General features: G+C 42.8%; 1 protein-coding gene and 1 long non-coding RNA gene across 2 annotated transcripts; both read right to left on the reverse strand.

The window, feature by feature from the left end:
* Positions 1-4276: 4276 nt before the first annotated feature.
* Positions 4277-10200, reverse strand: LOC100846379 (actin-related protein 2). Its single transcript, XM_003581646.3, has 15 exons — positions 10019-10200; positions 8767-8877; positions 8552-8686; positions 8351-8422; positions 8184-8262; positions 8039-8088; positions 6919-7022; positions 6774-6842; positions 6644-6707; positions 6504-6572; positions 6307-6390; positions 5776-5834; positions 5447-5513; positions 5085-5168; positions 4277-4537 (listed from the first exon to the last, which is right to left on the reverse strand). Exons 1-15 carry the CDS (start codon positions 10058-10060, stop codon positions 4457-4459), a joined length of 1170 nt encoding a protein of 389 aa, XP_003581694.1. The 5' UTR covers positions 10061-10200; the 3' UTR covers positions 4277-4456.
* LOC112268714 lies at positions 9005-10012 on the reverse strand. The gene is made up of 2 exons (XR_002960058.1): positions 9485-10012; positions 9005-9417 (listed from the first exon to the last, which is right to left on the reverse strand). It is a non-coding gene; the product is annotated as an uncharacterized LOC112268714 (long non-coding RNA).
* Positions 10201-13538: the final 3338 nt, after the last annotated feature.

Below are 13538 nucleotides of genomic sequence, written 5' to 3' on the forward strand. Positions count from 1 at the left end.
TGAGTAGCAAGGAATAGCAAATAATCAAATCAGGAATGCAAAGTTGAAAATATGCGCAATAATGCTAGTCCTAGCTGCTGGAGTCGATAAGAACGAATTACAGAAATAATCTAAGCCTAGATACTGAAGAAGGTAGGAATAGATAGATCAAAAGATGGCACAACAAGTAAATCCCTGGGATTTTTTTCTTTTTCTTTTTGTGGCCTTCTGTTTGGCTTCTTATTCTTTTCTTCTTCATTTTCTTTTTGTGGCCTCGTCGTGAGCTTTCCAAAAAGTCCAAGAACGTCCAAATCCGAGTTGGTACGCACAAGATACGTCCGTTTTACTGAACACGGGTCAAACCCACCCGAAACTAAAATTCTACTCGGACTCGGGTCCGAAACTGACTCGAACTCTTTCTTTTTTTTTCTTTCTTTCTTTCCTTTTTTTTCTTTCCTTTCTTTTTTTCACAACTTTCCGAACAACTTGATCTCTAAAAAAAATTCGATCTATTATGAAACACTTTCCAAAAGCACTCTTGATTGGACTAGGACTCGAACTCGCGGCTGAAAACTATAACTTGCCCACTCGATGTAGGACTCGAAGAAGGACACGGTGTAGGACTCGACGAGGGACTCGGTGTAGGACTCGAAGAGGGACTCGGTGGAAGATATGGTGGCGGCGGGAGATTATGGCGGTGATGTGGCAGGAAGTTTGGCGGCGAAGATTGATGAAGGAAACCTACGTCAACAAAGAACAAGAAAACCAAAAGCAAGTTCGATCCAGTAGAAAAAATCTGAAAAACGATCCAATCTAATCCAGCAACTCGACACGATTAATGCAGCAAAGATTCAACAATGCAAATACTAATGTGAAAATTGCAAGGCTCAGATTGGTTCTAGGACAAGGTAACTAATTCTAATTTTTGTTTAGCTTTTTCTGGGCGATAGGTAAAAACAGATCTAAACTACGGATAAACTGAAAAAATCTCACCGAGCAACCTTAAGCTCTAATACGACGTGATGTGGGTCGGGGTGGCCCGATCTTTCGATGAGATTGATAACTCTTGATTTGGGAAGGAGGTGACGTTGACGATCCGACTACGGCCTAGGAGGCAGCGTCTTAGCAATCGATACACCAACTCCAGAGGGTTATTGATCACGCGGGGACACGATCAAACTGACCACGAAGGTCTTTGTTCCTGCAAGCAATCGAAGAACAAGCAAGAACAAGATAAATAGCGGATGCAATCTAAAATTGCGAGTATACTATATCAAACCAATGTCTCAACGAGACGATAAGTTGGAGTCTTGACGACGGTAAAATAGGTGGTCTAACCGACACACGCGATTACACGAAAGTAGCAAAGATGGCTAAAGTTTATCTAATCAAAACCCAAGGCTCCTTAGGGGGGCTCATGGGTTATATAAAGGAGGAGGGAGAGATATTTTCGTCCACCTTGAGTAAGGAGGCCGAAATCTAACTCTATCTCTAACTTTCCTAACAAACTACAACTCTTTAGGAAACAGAAAAACAGATCTGTCAGCTTGTTTTCTCCGCCACGGTCAGCACGAGTTGAATCTCTTGATGGGGCCAGATCCGTTGGAAAGGTCTTGTAATTACCTTTCCAACAAGTACTTGTTTGCTTGAATTGGACTCCGGATGCGGCCAGATCCGTTGGACAGCTCGAACCCGAATCGGATTCAATTTTCATTCGTGATATCTTTCTCTAGCAAGCTCCGAATCATGTGCCGTTTGATTTGTTGGAAAGTAGACTTGATAGGCTTAACTTTGAATCTCCCTTTGCAGGCTATCACACTTCATCTTCACTTTGGACTTGTAAAGTTCAATAAGATGCTTACATAATAAGATTACACAAGATAGTAGCTCCGCCTCTTTGCAAGTAACATATTGAAAATATTTTGTAATTGAATTCACCTGATTATAATTGTTATTAGATAAACCAACAATTAGGGTTCTAATGGTCGTATCCATGGTTAGCATGTCCATATCATCCTCCCTTTCTTGAAAGGAAAGCCGTCCTCGGCGTCGTTTTTGGTTCGGTGGAGGGCGAGGTGGTCGCTCCGGCGATCGCTGCCGTGGCGATAGACATGATGTGTAGACACAAGAGTTTTACCCAGGTTCGGGCCACCCAGAGGTGTGATACTCTACGTCCTGCTTTGAGTTGTATTCACAAGTTTGAGTGCGTACAGATCACCCGGGGAGTTCCCGGGTTGGCTACTTAGGTGAACGCTGTGTTATGTTTTAATCACTCGGGTTGGAACTCTTTGACCGGTGGCATAGGTCCTCCTTTTATAGACAAGGGGATACCACAGGTGCCAATGCATGCAGCGTGACATGTTGCCTAGACGCGTGTCACAGCCACACGGAATACACTTTTATTCGTCCATGCTGGACGCCATGTAGCGCCCGGTCCATTGTACACGGTAGAAAATATGGTTCTGAGGGTAGTCGCCCTAACCTTGCTAAGCAAGCCTAGGCCTGCTGATAATACTCCTGTCGGTGCATTAAATGCACTGCGCCCGCCGTCTTGTCCTGTCTTCACTGTTCTGCGGGTCCCGCCTGCATGACCGAGCGGGGGTTGCTGGGGTGCACCTTCCCGGCTAGCGCACCTGCTAGCCGCCGGGAGGTGTTCCTTCGGCTTCCCGGGACCGGGGTTCCCGGGAGCATCTTGTACTCGGCCCTTATCTTTAACTTCGCCAAAGGCCGTCTCCTTGAGGTAGGCTTTCCGGACTTGCCGTTTCCCGGGTGGCCTTCTTGACGGGGCTTCATCACTGGCAACCCACGCGTCACGTACCGGTGAGACCCCGTGGGCCAGGGGTACGACAGTAGCCCTCGGGCGTGGGCCGGCAGCCTTGAAGCTTCCAGCAAGTGATATCCTCAGTCGGTTGCCGGGCTACGCCCTATCCGACGCGTGGGTCCCAAGGGGGGAACCCCCTGGCACCCGGCCTCGAGGGCCGCATTTATAGTTCCCCTCCTCCGAGCGGAACGGTCGGACGCACGATTTCGTGCCTTATCCCCCTTAAACACCAGAGAGTTAAGGCCACGTCGCGCACCCCCCTCTTAATCTCCGATTCTTTAGAGCTCTTTATTGCCGATCATGGGGGTGTCCGTTGTAGTCCGCCAGCCTCGATAAATACCCAAGGCCGGCGGCGGGCACTCCCCATTGTCTCTCGCTCCTGCCATTGCCTCCTCCCAAGCTCCCCGAGCCCCAACTCCGACCAAATCTCCTCTCCACCTCCGCCGATGTCTTCCAAGGGCAAGAACCGTCCCAAGGGGAGCACCAGCAAAGGGGAAAAGGGCGAAAAGGCCGGCAAGAAGGAGCTGTCGGATAGAGCCCGGAAGGATGACGAAATGCGAGTTAAATTCGCTTTCTTCTCCCACGGGTACAACGGCGAGGGAGTCGACGAGCTGGTCTAACCGACACACGCGATTACACGAAGTAGTAGCGATGGCTAACTTTTAACTAAACAAAACTCAAGGCTCCTTAGGGGGACTCATGGGGTATATAAAGGAGGAGGGAGAGATATTTTCGTCCACCTTGAGTAAGGAGGCCGAAATCCAACTCTATCTCTAACTTTCCTAACAAACTACAACTCTTTAGGAAACAGAAAAAGAGATCCGTCAGCTTGTTTTGTCCGCCACGGTCAGCACGAGTCGAATCTCTTGATGGGGCCAGATGCATTGGAAAGGTCTTGTAATTACCTTTCCAACAAGTACTTGTTTGCTTGATTTGGACTTCGAATGCGGCCTAGGTGATTAAAACAAATTCGAGTCTCCTGACAACTCGACCCGAATCGGATTCAACTTTAATTCGCGATATCTTTCTATAACAAGCTCAGAATCATGTGTCGTTTGATTTGTTGGAAAGTAGACTTGATAGGCTTCACTTTGATTCTCCCTTTGCAGGCTATCACACTTCATCTTCACTTTGGACTTGTAAAGTTCAATAAGATGCCTACATAATAAGATTACACAAGATAGTAGCTCCGCCTCTTTGCAAATAACATATTAAAAATATTTTGTAATTGAATTCACCTGATTATAATTGTTATTAAATACACCAACAATTAGGGTTGTAATGGTCGTATCCATGATTAGCATGTCCATATCAAGCTAGCCGTTGCTGCTTGCCTGCCGTCGCCTCGTACGATGTCTCGGAGTGGTGCTCGCGCTGGACCACGCGACTCACCAGAGACAAAGAAGAGAGAGAGAGAGAGTAATCCAAACGGCGTTAACGTCAGCTCCGACGTGTTCAACCTGACATGTGGGCCCGGTCGGTCAGAAACATGCTTATACGTGATGAAATCAGTGCTATGTGCAACAACTTCGCTGAATCGTGGTGGTTCTGCGCGAAAATTAACAAAACGGTGGTTTTCATAACAACTGCCTCAAATGTGATGGTTCTTCGCAATTTACTCGCTTATGACGGGAAGGTGTAGATACATTCTCATGGTTATGCTTGTCCACACTTCCTCAGGCAAGCGACACCTTCTTCCAGGTACTCCTGCTTTGTGATCCAGAACTCAGGTGCGTCCTGGTTGTTCAAAAAGACGATATGTTAGCAAAGTATACAAGCAGACCACAAAACATCATAATGTGAATTCAATACTCCCTCCGATCCATTTTAATTGTCCCCAATTTGCCAAATATGGGTGTATCTATGCCTAAAAAGCATCTAGATACATGTAATATTTCGACAATTAATATGAAACGGAGGGAGTATGTTAATTGTTTGTTCAATTATTTCCTTCTCCTGCCACAAGGCCCTTCCACCACCACTTGGTTGTGCAAAATCAGTCCTCTTGGATTGATCTTCCTTCTCATCACAAGGAGCAGATCAGGATAGGTTGCATGTTTCCTCCAAGACAGCATGTCCATCAAGTGTTTGGCTCCGACTATCTGATACTTGGTTCACCCTCGTACCAGAGCTAGCCACACGGTGGATCAAGCCCTCTCGAACAATTGTCTCTTAATTTTCTGTCTAACTACGCTATGGTACAAACTGCTTTAAACATAGGGGGTGAAGTGAGCAACTACAATACTTCAGGAGAGTACAGTGCACATGTTACGGAAAACGATACCTTCATGATTCCAGCGAGTACTGCACCTCCTAGATAGACCATATGCTTTCTCCGTGGAGGATCCTCTATCCGCAGACGCAATTTCTGCACATAATCAGAAGCAGACATATTATGAATGGAAAACAAGAAGATATATTATTATTGAAAAGATAATGTGCTGTTCAGGTAAATATATACAGGTTTCCAATTTGTTTGATCTTATCGCCTGTATTTGCAAGAAAATGAGCTATGCTCTCGTTGATGGAAAGGCTAGGCAACAAGACAGACTAATTGAGTTATATTGCTCATTATAGTTTGCTATGCTTAAGAAGATGAATTGGAAACGTAGGATGTGAACTGTCGGACTAATTAAACAAAATTACCTTCAGTCCATCCTTGTTTCCCTTCAAAACAACGTCAAGATAGCGATCCAGAATCTCTTTCTCCAACCTTCCAAAAGATACCAGTTTGTTCGTCATATCCAACTTATATTCTTATAAAGATCAGCACAATAAAACAAGTTCTGGTAAGAAACAAGGCAGGGAGAAAAAAAAAGGGAACCATATCAAACAGTTAAGTTCCGAGAAAAAAGTGAGTTCAGTTGTATAACTGATGATATGGCAAAGAATGAATCATATGTTCTACAGTAAATAACACAAAATATAGAATATGCAAATTCGGATTAATATAAACTTCAGAACTGAAATCTTACCGACTTGGCAAACCAGGGTACATGGTACTTCCACCACTTAGGACGATATGCTGGTAAAGCTGCAAATATTACCAGATATCCAATAAGAAAATAACTGTCATGCCATGATCTATATGGGGAAGTAGCCACCTAAAAGAAAGATTGGGGACTACTATTTTAATATGCTCTCAAGCCCTACTTAATTTAATATTTATCGAAGATGAAAAATTACTAAAATTCGTTTCCTTACATGGCATTAAAAGAATTTGAATTATGACAAAAGGGCATGGTATATGCCAGTCTAAGGAGATAATGTAGACACATGAAAGCTTATAAAGTAAGTGCAATATCAGGCACTCGATCACGTCACCACAAAAAATAGCAAATGCACCTAAGAATACATACCTATGATTATGCTTATATACAAAATTCACTAAACAAACCACATGTTTCAGAATTAATACAGTTCCTATCAGTTCTTGAAATGCCTGTTCTTCATGAAGTAAAATCAATTAAAAAAATTGTGAGTCAAAATGTAGTATAGTGTCTAACCGTCATCCGGTTGTCAATATCCATTTCCTGAATGCAACGGAATGCCATATCAGCCAACCCATCGCCTTCAACATCTATGAGTTCCTGTCCAGTAAGTGTGAATACTATCATACTGTTGATATTTTGCACAGAATGGCACATATATCTATATCAGCAATACTTTGCAAATCGCACGAATAGAAGGAAGACAAACATACAGGAGTAAAAAGAGCCTCAGGAGCTTGAAACCGTTCAGTACCCACTTTAATTACTCGTCCATCTGGAAGCTGATCACAAGAATTGAGCTCACAGCACAATAAATAACAAAAAGGTAACGAAAGCATGGCAATATACTTACAGTATAACTTTTGACAAGGATTGTGGTTTCAAGTCCTAGCTGGTATTCACGCTTGTAATCGTAGCTGTAATATTTTTACTGTCATGCTTAAGAACCAAGAACGAATAACTAAGAACAATAAACAACTGACCTTATATAGCACAGTTTCTCTTTTATTTCTCTGACTGTCTCAAAATCAGCAGATTTGTTCATAGCATACCTGTTAAAACGGGCCAATAAAGAGGATGAAGCAAGAATGTAGAGACTATATCGTCAGAAAACCTCTAATATCTTACCCTCTTCTTGAGATTAGATCAACAAGATAAGATGTGATATGCCTTCCAGCTACATTCATTCTTTTTGTCAGATGTGGATAAGAATACCCATCAACTACAGGCACCTGCATGTGCAATTAAATGACAGGAGCAAACTTAAAACAAGAGAGGAAGGGGAACTAGTAAAATTTTATACAATTGAACAAAATATAAACTAGTAAAAACAAGACCAGTAGTCATGCAAATAGAGCAGATCAGTTCAGAATGGTACATCACATCTCCTCCTCGATCTGCATGGGAAACATGTACAGAAAGAGCTGTGCATCGGGGCACCAAATATTAAGGGCCTTCCTTTTCTAATTATTCAGGACTATAACTTCCTATATTACTATTAATACTTGTATTATTGATTAATAAATTAACAACTAAAAAATTTAAACCATTCTTCTGGCTGTTGTATCTGTTAAAAATGAGCATATAAATTGCAGTTGTTAAAAATCTACTTGCCTTATATATCAATTAAGCCAGAACTTAACCATAGCACTTGAATTAAAGTTTAACTACAGACTTGTCTTTTAATACTGTGTAGTTTTCTATAGAAGAAAAGGTTACTAGAAAGAAACCAACTTTTTCAATTTGGTAGCTCATAGGACAAAACTACTCGTTTAAATATACAAGGTTTATAACGTTCGACATTCCTGATCAAAATTATAAGCTTCCATGCAAATTTAATGATATTTTCTCTCCTCTCGATTATTTCTCCACTCTTTTTAGTATTTATGATTAACACTAACTTATGTCCCTTACAGCATGTTTATCTTTCCTTGTATTCAGTTTCATGACACTCTTTATCCAATTGTTAAGCAAAGTAGGTCATATAAATTGAGGCAGTACTAAGTTAAGGGTGTAACTTCTTTTGCACAGGGCCTCCAATAAGTCAGGTACAGCCCTGCTCCTCTCCAAAAATATAAGGGTGACTCTTTGGTTGATTAAAAACAAGTATATTGCATAGAGGAAAAAGCATAAGCATGTATCTGACCTTCAGATGTTATTGCTGTAATGTATAATGAAAATAGAGAATCTAGTCATCAACCTATTTCAAAGCTTAGTACAAATAAAGGAAATAATATTATTATCATACCACATGAGTGACACCATCACCAGAATCAATGACAAGTCCAGTCAGCAAGCCTGGGAAGTACACATACATGAAAAAATAAAGTACTATTACTGTTATGTGTACATTCATATGTTTTTATTTATGTTTAAAGAAGGAGCGGAAGCACCTTGAGCATATAGCGAAAGAACTGCTTGGATCTGAATGAAGACACCAGAAAAGTTGTATTTCTCAAACATTGTCTCAATCTGTTGGTCGTGGATTTAATTTTCTCGTCAAATATATAAATTATACGTGCATGCAAAGTATAAAGTGACTGAAAATAAAATTACCTACCATTTGTTCACGGTTTTTCACAGGATTAAGTGGTGGATCTGTCAGTAGTATTTTACACTCAGATGGATCAACCTAGATGAGAAAAGTAGAAAATTCCTTTACCTAGATCTAGAAAACTTAAGAAATGTAATCAAAGATATCGATAAAGATTTTTTAATGGGGTCACAGTACAAGTGAAGTAAAGAGTACGAATATGCATACCTTCAGCTCACTGTAAAATGCATGATCCCATATATGGCCCATATCATCCCAGTTTTGAACAATCCCATTTGTGACAGGATATGATACATCGAGTTGATGTCTCAAATCAGCACAAGCAGCACCAACAACAATATCCTTAATTGAGCATAAACACCAATTACAAGGTGTACTAAGAAGAAGCCATAAAGACACTGAACGAAACATGGAATCCTGACCGTCAATTCTTGCTCCTGGAGTGACTCCTCATAGCGAAGCAATGGCCTTCCAACCACACAAGGGAACACGGATGTAGGAAAGTTCTCTCCCGCAAAGCCACACTTTACATACTGCAACTTAGATGTCAAGTTAGAACAACAAAACTATCCAAGCATATGTTCAGTTATCTGCTGATAGTGGAACACGATCATATGACCATTTTAAAATAAAATAAAACTATCCAAGCATAGCAGTTGTCGAGTATCATAGAAACTATTTAAGGTTCCACCGTCGCCAAACAAGATATAGTAATCCAATACATTGGCAACAGAGCAGTTAGAGGTTTCACCAAACCAATCAATAATGAATTATCTCAGGTTAACAAAAAATAGCCAATAATTCCCGCAAAAAAAAAGCCAATAATAACTCAGGTGAAACAAAGCCTCCTGAACATCTGGCGTCCGTGCAAAGAAGCACGAGCCACGAGCTCATCTGAACCTAATGACCTATCATGATTGTTTAGCCAGGAACTGAAAATTCATGTTCCTCTAAATTCTTCAACTGAAGGAACAATACGGCACTCCAAAACAATGTCTTGATCCCAGTTCTCCATTACTCTCAGCTATAGATGTGGGAGGTCCGGTTCAACCCTTCTGCCCGCCGGAACAAACCTGTGCTTTGGCAACATTAGGTTAACCGGACAGCGGTGGAAAACTCAAGCGGCAAATAGGGCAGAACCTGATGATCCTGGGGTTGAACTGTGATGCCCTGGCATCTCTTCCACCAATCGCAACGTCAGATGCTCAGAATCGACTGCAGCTCTTGTAGGATCTTGGTTCAGTAAATTAGCTAATACAACTAGCAGGGTTGGACATACAATTTTGGCAGAGCAGGACATGTTATAGAGAACTTACAAAGAGAAAAGGGCCCTAAGAAACCTTTAGGTCTAGCAACTACCCCACTGCTTGAGGTCCGGGCCGGCCCTTGCCCCTCGGAATTTCCGATAAGGCCAACGGTTCAGCAAGGGGCCAAACCTGACCGCTCCCCTTGCATTCATACTCTCAGCTGATTGCGTCTGAACCTCGCTCAACCTATTCCCGATTACCCAAAGCCAGACAAGAACGCGTCCGCATCGGATCAATCACAGGAAGAATAAGCGCGGTGGGATACGAACTATTTAAGAAATAAGACAGGAAGAACAGATGGTGGGAAGAGGCAGATCCAGAAGTGGAACAGGTTCGAGGGCGGGGGGTCGGGGAGAAGAGGTCTTACCCCGGTGCCGTTGTCGCACACCACAACCTTGTTGCTCTCCATTTTCTCGTTTTTCCCTTACCCTGCCTTTGCCGATCGCCCCTCTCCCTCTCTCTCGCCCAGCCTCTGCGCTTTGAAGCTACGAGAGAAGAGGGGGATAAGACTGAGACGGGGGCAAATGCACGAGGGCAGCCGTAGGCCGTGGGAGCCAACGACAACAAAGGTTCGATCTGAAAATCATTTCAAGGTTATTTTTTTCTCCAGCCGTCCGTTGCTTTCCCTTACGCGCGGACGCATTAGCAGCCCGTGATCCGGGCTTCTTAGCGATCTGACGGCTCTGATTCTAGCGGCGGTGGGCGTTGTGTTTCTAGTGGAGATGGTTACCAACTGCAACCAAGCATCGGCCACTGATACGTGGGACCAGACATCTCCCGGCCCACGTGGCAGGGAGGAAACTGAGAAAGGGTGATTCCTTTTGTACACAGAGGCTTAAATGCCCTCCTAACATCGCCAGTTTTTGGAAGCCGCGCCATCTTCTCTTCCCGTTCGTCATTTCTCCCGTCCTCTCCTTCCTCTTCGTCAGGTGAGCGAGCGACTGCGCCCCCGCCCCCTTCGTCAAATCGCGGTTTCAGGTGATTTCTTCCCCCAATCTCCATGGATCTGCGTCGATTTGATGCTGGGATTTGTCCCATTGCGGCGTTGTGCGATTCCCCCGTCGGTTTGTGTGCTAGGACGGTTGGATTTGAGATGCCCACGGATTTTCCCATGTTTTTTGCGTTGTTGATGCATGTTGATTTCGATTCTAGGGTTAGATGCGTGTTCATGTTAGGAGTTTACCATGCGTTTTTCCCCGTCCTATTGCGCCGTAGCGTCGATCCTGTGTGATTTAGAGACCGTTTGATTTGGGGAACCGATTTTCTGGTACTTGGCGAATGCGGATCCTGACCTATGGTTCGATGCGCCCTTGCTCATACTAGCCAAGATTGTGTGTTTTCTCCGAAATTGATTGGCTATTTTTGGCCCTATTGAGATTCGGTGGATTTAGTTAGGTTTCTGTTACTAAGCTTGAGAGGCATCCCACTGTTAAGGACTGTTTGTTCATTTTTTTTCTGTTGCTAAGGTTGAGGGGGCATCCCACCGTTTTCTGTTTTTGCTAAGCTTGAAGTGCATCCCTAAAATAACTAAATCTCTCTGGTGTGAATCTCACTGTGTTAGATGTTTGATTCTGTTGTTAGCTGTTTTTTTGCGCAACGATGTGGTAATAATTTGTCTGTTTGGTCACTGATAAGGACATCCCAACTAATGATACAACCACAGTCCCTACAGCACCTACACCTCAAGTACCGGAGATACATGGACCAATTACTAGAGCTCGTGCACGACAACTAAATTATCAATTACTTTCGTTCCTCGGTACTTCATTTAATATTAATGAGAATATGCTGCTGCCTAAGATGGGTTCTTTTATGTGTTTTAGGAATGAAGGACCTAGCTTGGACCTCAGGATCAGCGTTGGACAACAAACCATGGAGGTGGCAGCAAGGTGGCAGGAGCTAGCTCAAGTGATGATTTCAGAACATTGAAACCGCCATAACGAGAGATGAGAAGAAGGCCGCATCCTCTTCATCAATGGGATTTCGGCCAAGTGGAGGATTCCCCCTCCAATGGGTATCTATGGGCCAAAGATGAGGGTTATAACCTTGCTTTATTGGGCCTAAGGCCATGTAATAGGGTCCAGCCAATTTTTAGATGTTTTCGTTGTGTTTTAGGAGGATTCCTAGGCCGTTTCGGAGTTCCTCAAGGGCCTGGCCGAAAATCACCTAGTTCCACTCCTATTTATACCCCATGAGGGGTTTTGATTAGATAAAGTTTAGCCTTTGCTAATTTCGTGTAATCGTGTGTGTCGGTTAGACCACCTGTTTTACCGTCATCAAGACTCCAACTATATTGAGTATTCAGATTCGTGAACCTTCATATCTCCTATTCGCAATTTCAGATTGTTTTTCATCTTGTTCTTGCTTGTTTTTCGATTGCTTGCAGGAACAAAGACCTTCGTGGTCAGGTTGATCGTGCCCCCGCGGGATCAATAACCTTCTGGAGTTGGTGTATCGATCGCTAAGGCGCTGCCTCCTAGGTTGTAGTCGGATCATCAACGTCACCTCCTACCAAATCGATAATTAGGTATCTCATCGAAAGATCGGGACACCCTCAAGGCTATCAGATCCACTCCCGGTAGCGTCCCTGTTGATGATACCCAAGTCCAAGGTAATTTTCTATTTTTTTCAGCTTTTTTGGTAACTTTATGAGTTCTTGCATGGTATCTTTATGTGTTCTTCGATGGTAACTCTTTCTGTTATGCACGGGTAACTTTAATTGCCAAGCCTGTCGGTACTCCAAGAAACTGACAGATTTATGTGAGTCGTTGCAGATGTTGGTTCGGTGCAAGCTTTAATTGACAAGCCCGTCGGTAGTGAGGAAACAACAGCTTCTCAGGATAAATTACATTAAATGATCGATTTGAAGAACGAAGACGTTTTATCTACCAATAATCTTGTAAATATATTTGGTGTGCAAAAATATTCCTGTCTTATGTAATTTGCAAACTCTACTTATCTCGAATGTGTTTTGGGGAAACTAGTGTGTATGTCACTATCAGTTTAATCTCGTAAATGTTGTGGTTTGGTAACTACCCCGGGGTGGTGCCTGGTAACTAATTTATGTGCATCTTCATCAATTTTATGCCTCAGCCTGGGTTACCGCCTGTGTGTACTATCAAGAGGAATTCTGTGTTTATGCCAGAATTTTGTTCCCCCACTGTGTTGTTTTTTATCCATGTCATATAAATGTTTGATGCTGCTGATTGGTAACTTACTATGTGTATGGCTGGTTACTCTTCCATGTCAGAGAACATGTTTTCTTATTGTGCCTTTATGTGCCAGAAAAATGTCAAGATGCTCCCCCACCTAATTCCAATATACAAGTTGAGTATGAAGATGATGATGTATTTATGTGGACTGTTCAAAAGTTTGATCAAGGCTCTTGTGCTGGCACTGGTAGGCAGCCTATTCCTATTCTTGCATGTTGGTAACTCCAGAATTTTACTGTGATAAGTTTTATTCTCACCTGTTGGTAACTACAGACAGGGTGGCTTGATAACTTCTGTTGATATTCATTTTTTCTAGGGAATAATGTCACACCCGCTGTATGTGTGGATTTAGACCCTGGAGTTTCTGCTAGTGTCACGCCAAAATCTTTTGTTCGCACTGTCATGGTTAGCAAGCCTGCACAATACTTGCTTCCACACTATGTCAATGTTGAAGCAACGAAGCATGAAGACAAGTTATACCAAAATGTCTTAAAGCACATGAGCGATTCTAAATCAAAGATAAAAGAGCAAGAACATCATTTTTTTGGGTGAAAATCTAATTTTCTGCCACACGCATTTCTTTTCCGTTTCTTGTTTGCATCTTTTCTTATCCCCCCCCCCCCTGATTTTTTCAGTGTTCAAATTTTATCGATTGACGGAATGTGGGTAACTGCG

The sequence above is a fragment of the Brachypodium distachyon genome, chromosome 4 (genome assembly GCF_000005505.3).
Source record: "Brachypodium distachyon strain Bd21 chromosome 4, Brachypodium_distachyon_v3.0, whole genome shotgun sequence".
NCBI lineage: Eukaryota > Viridiplantae > Streptophyta > Magnoliopsida > Poales > Poaceae > Brachypodium > Brachypodium distachyon.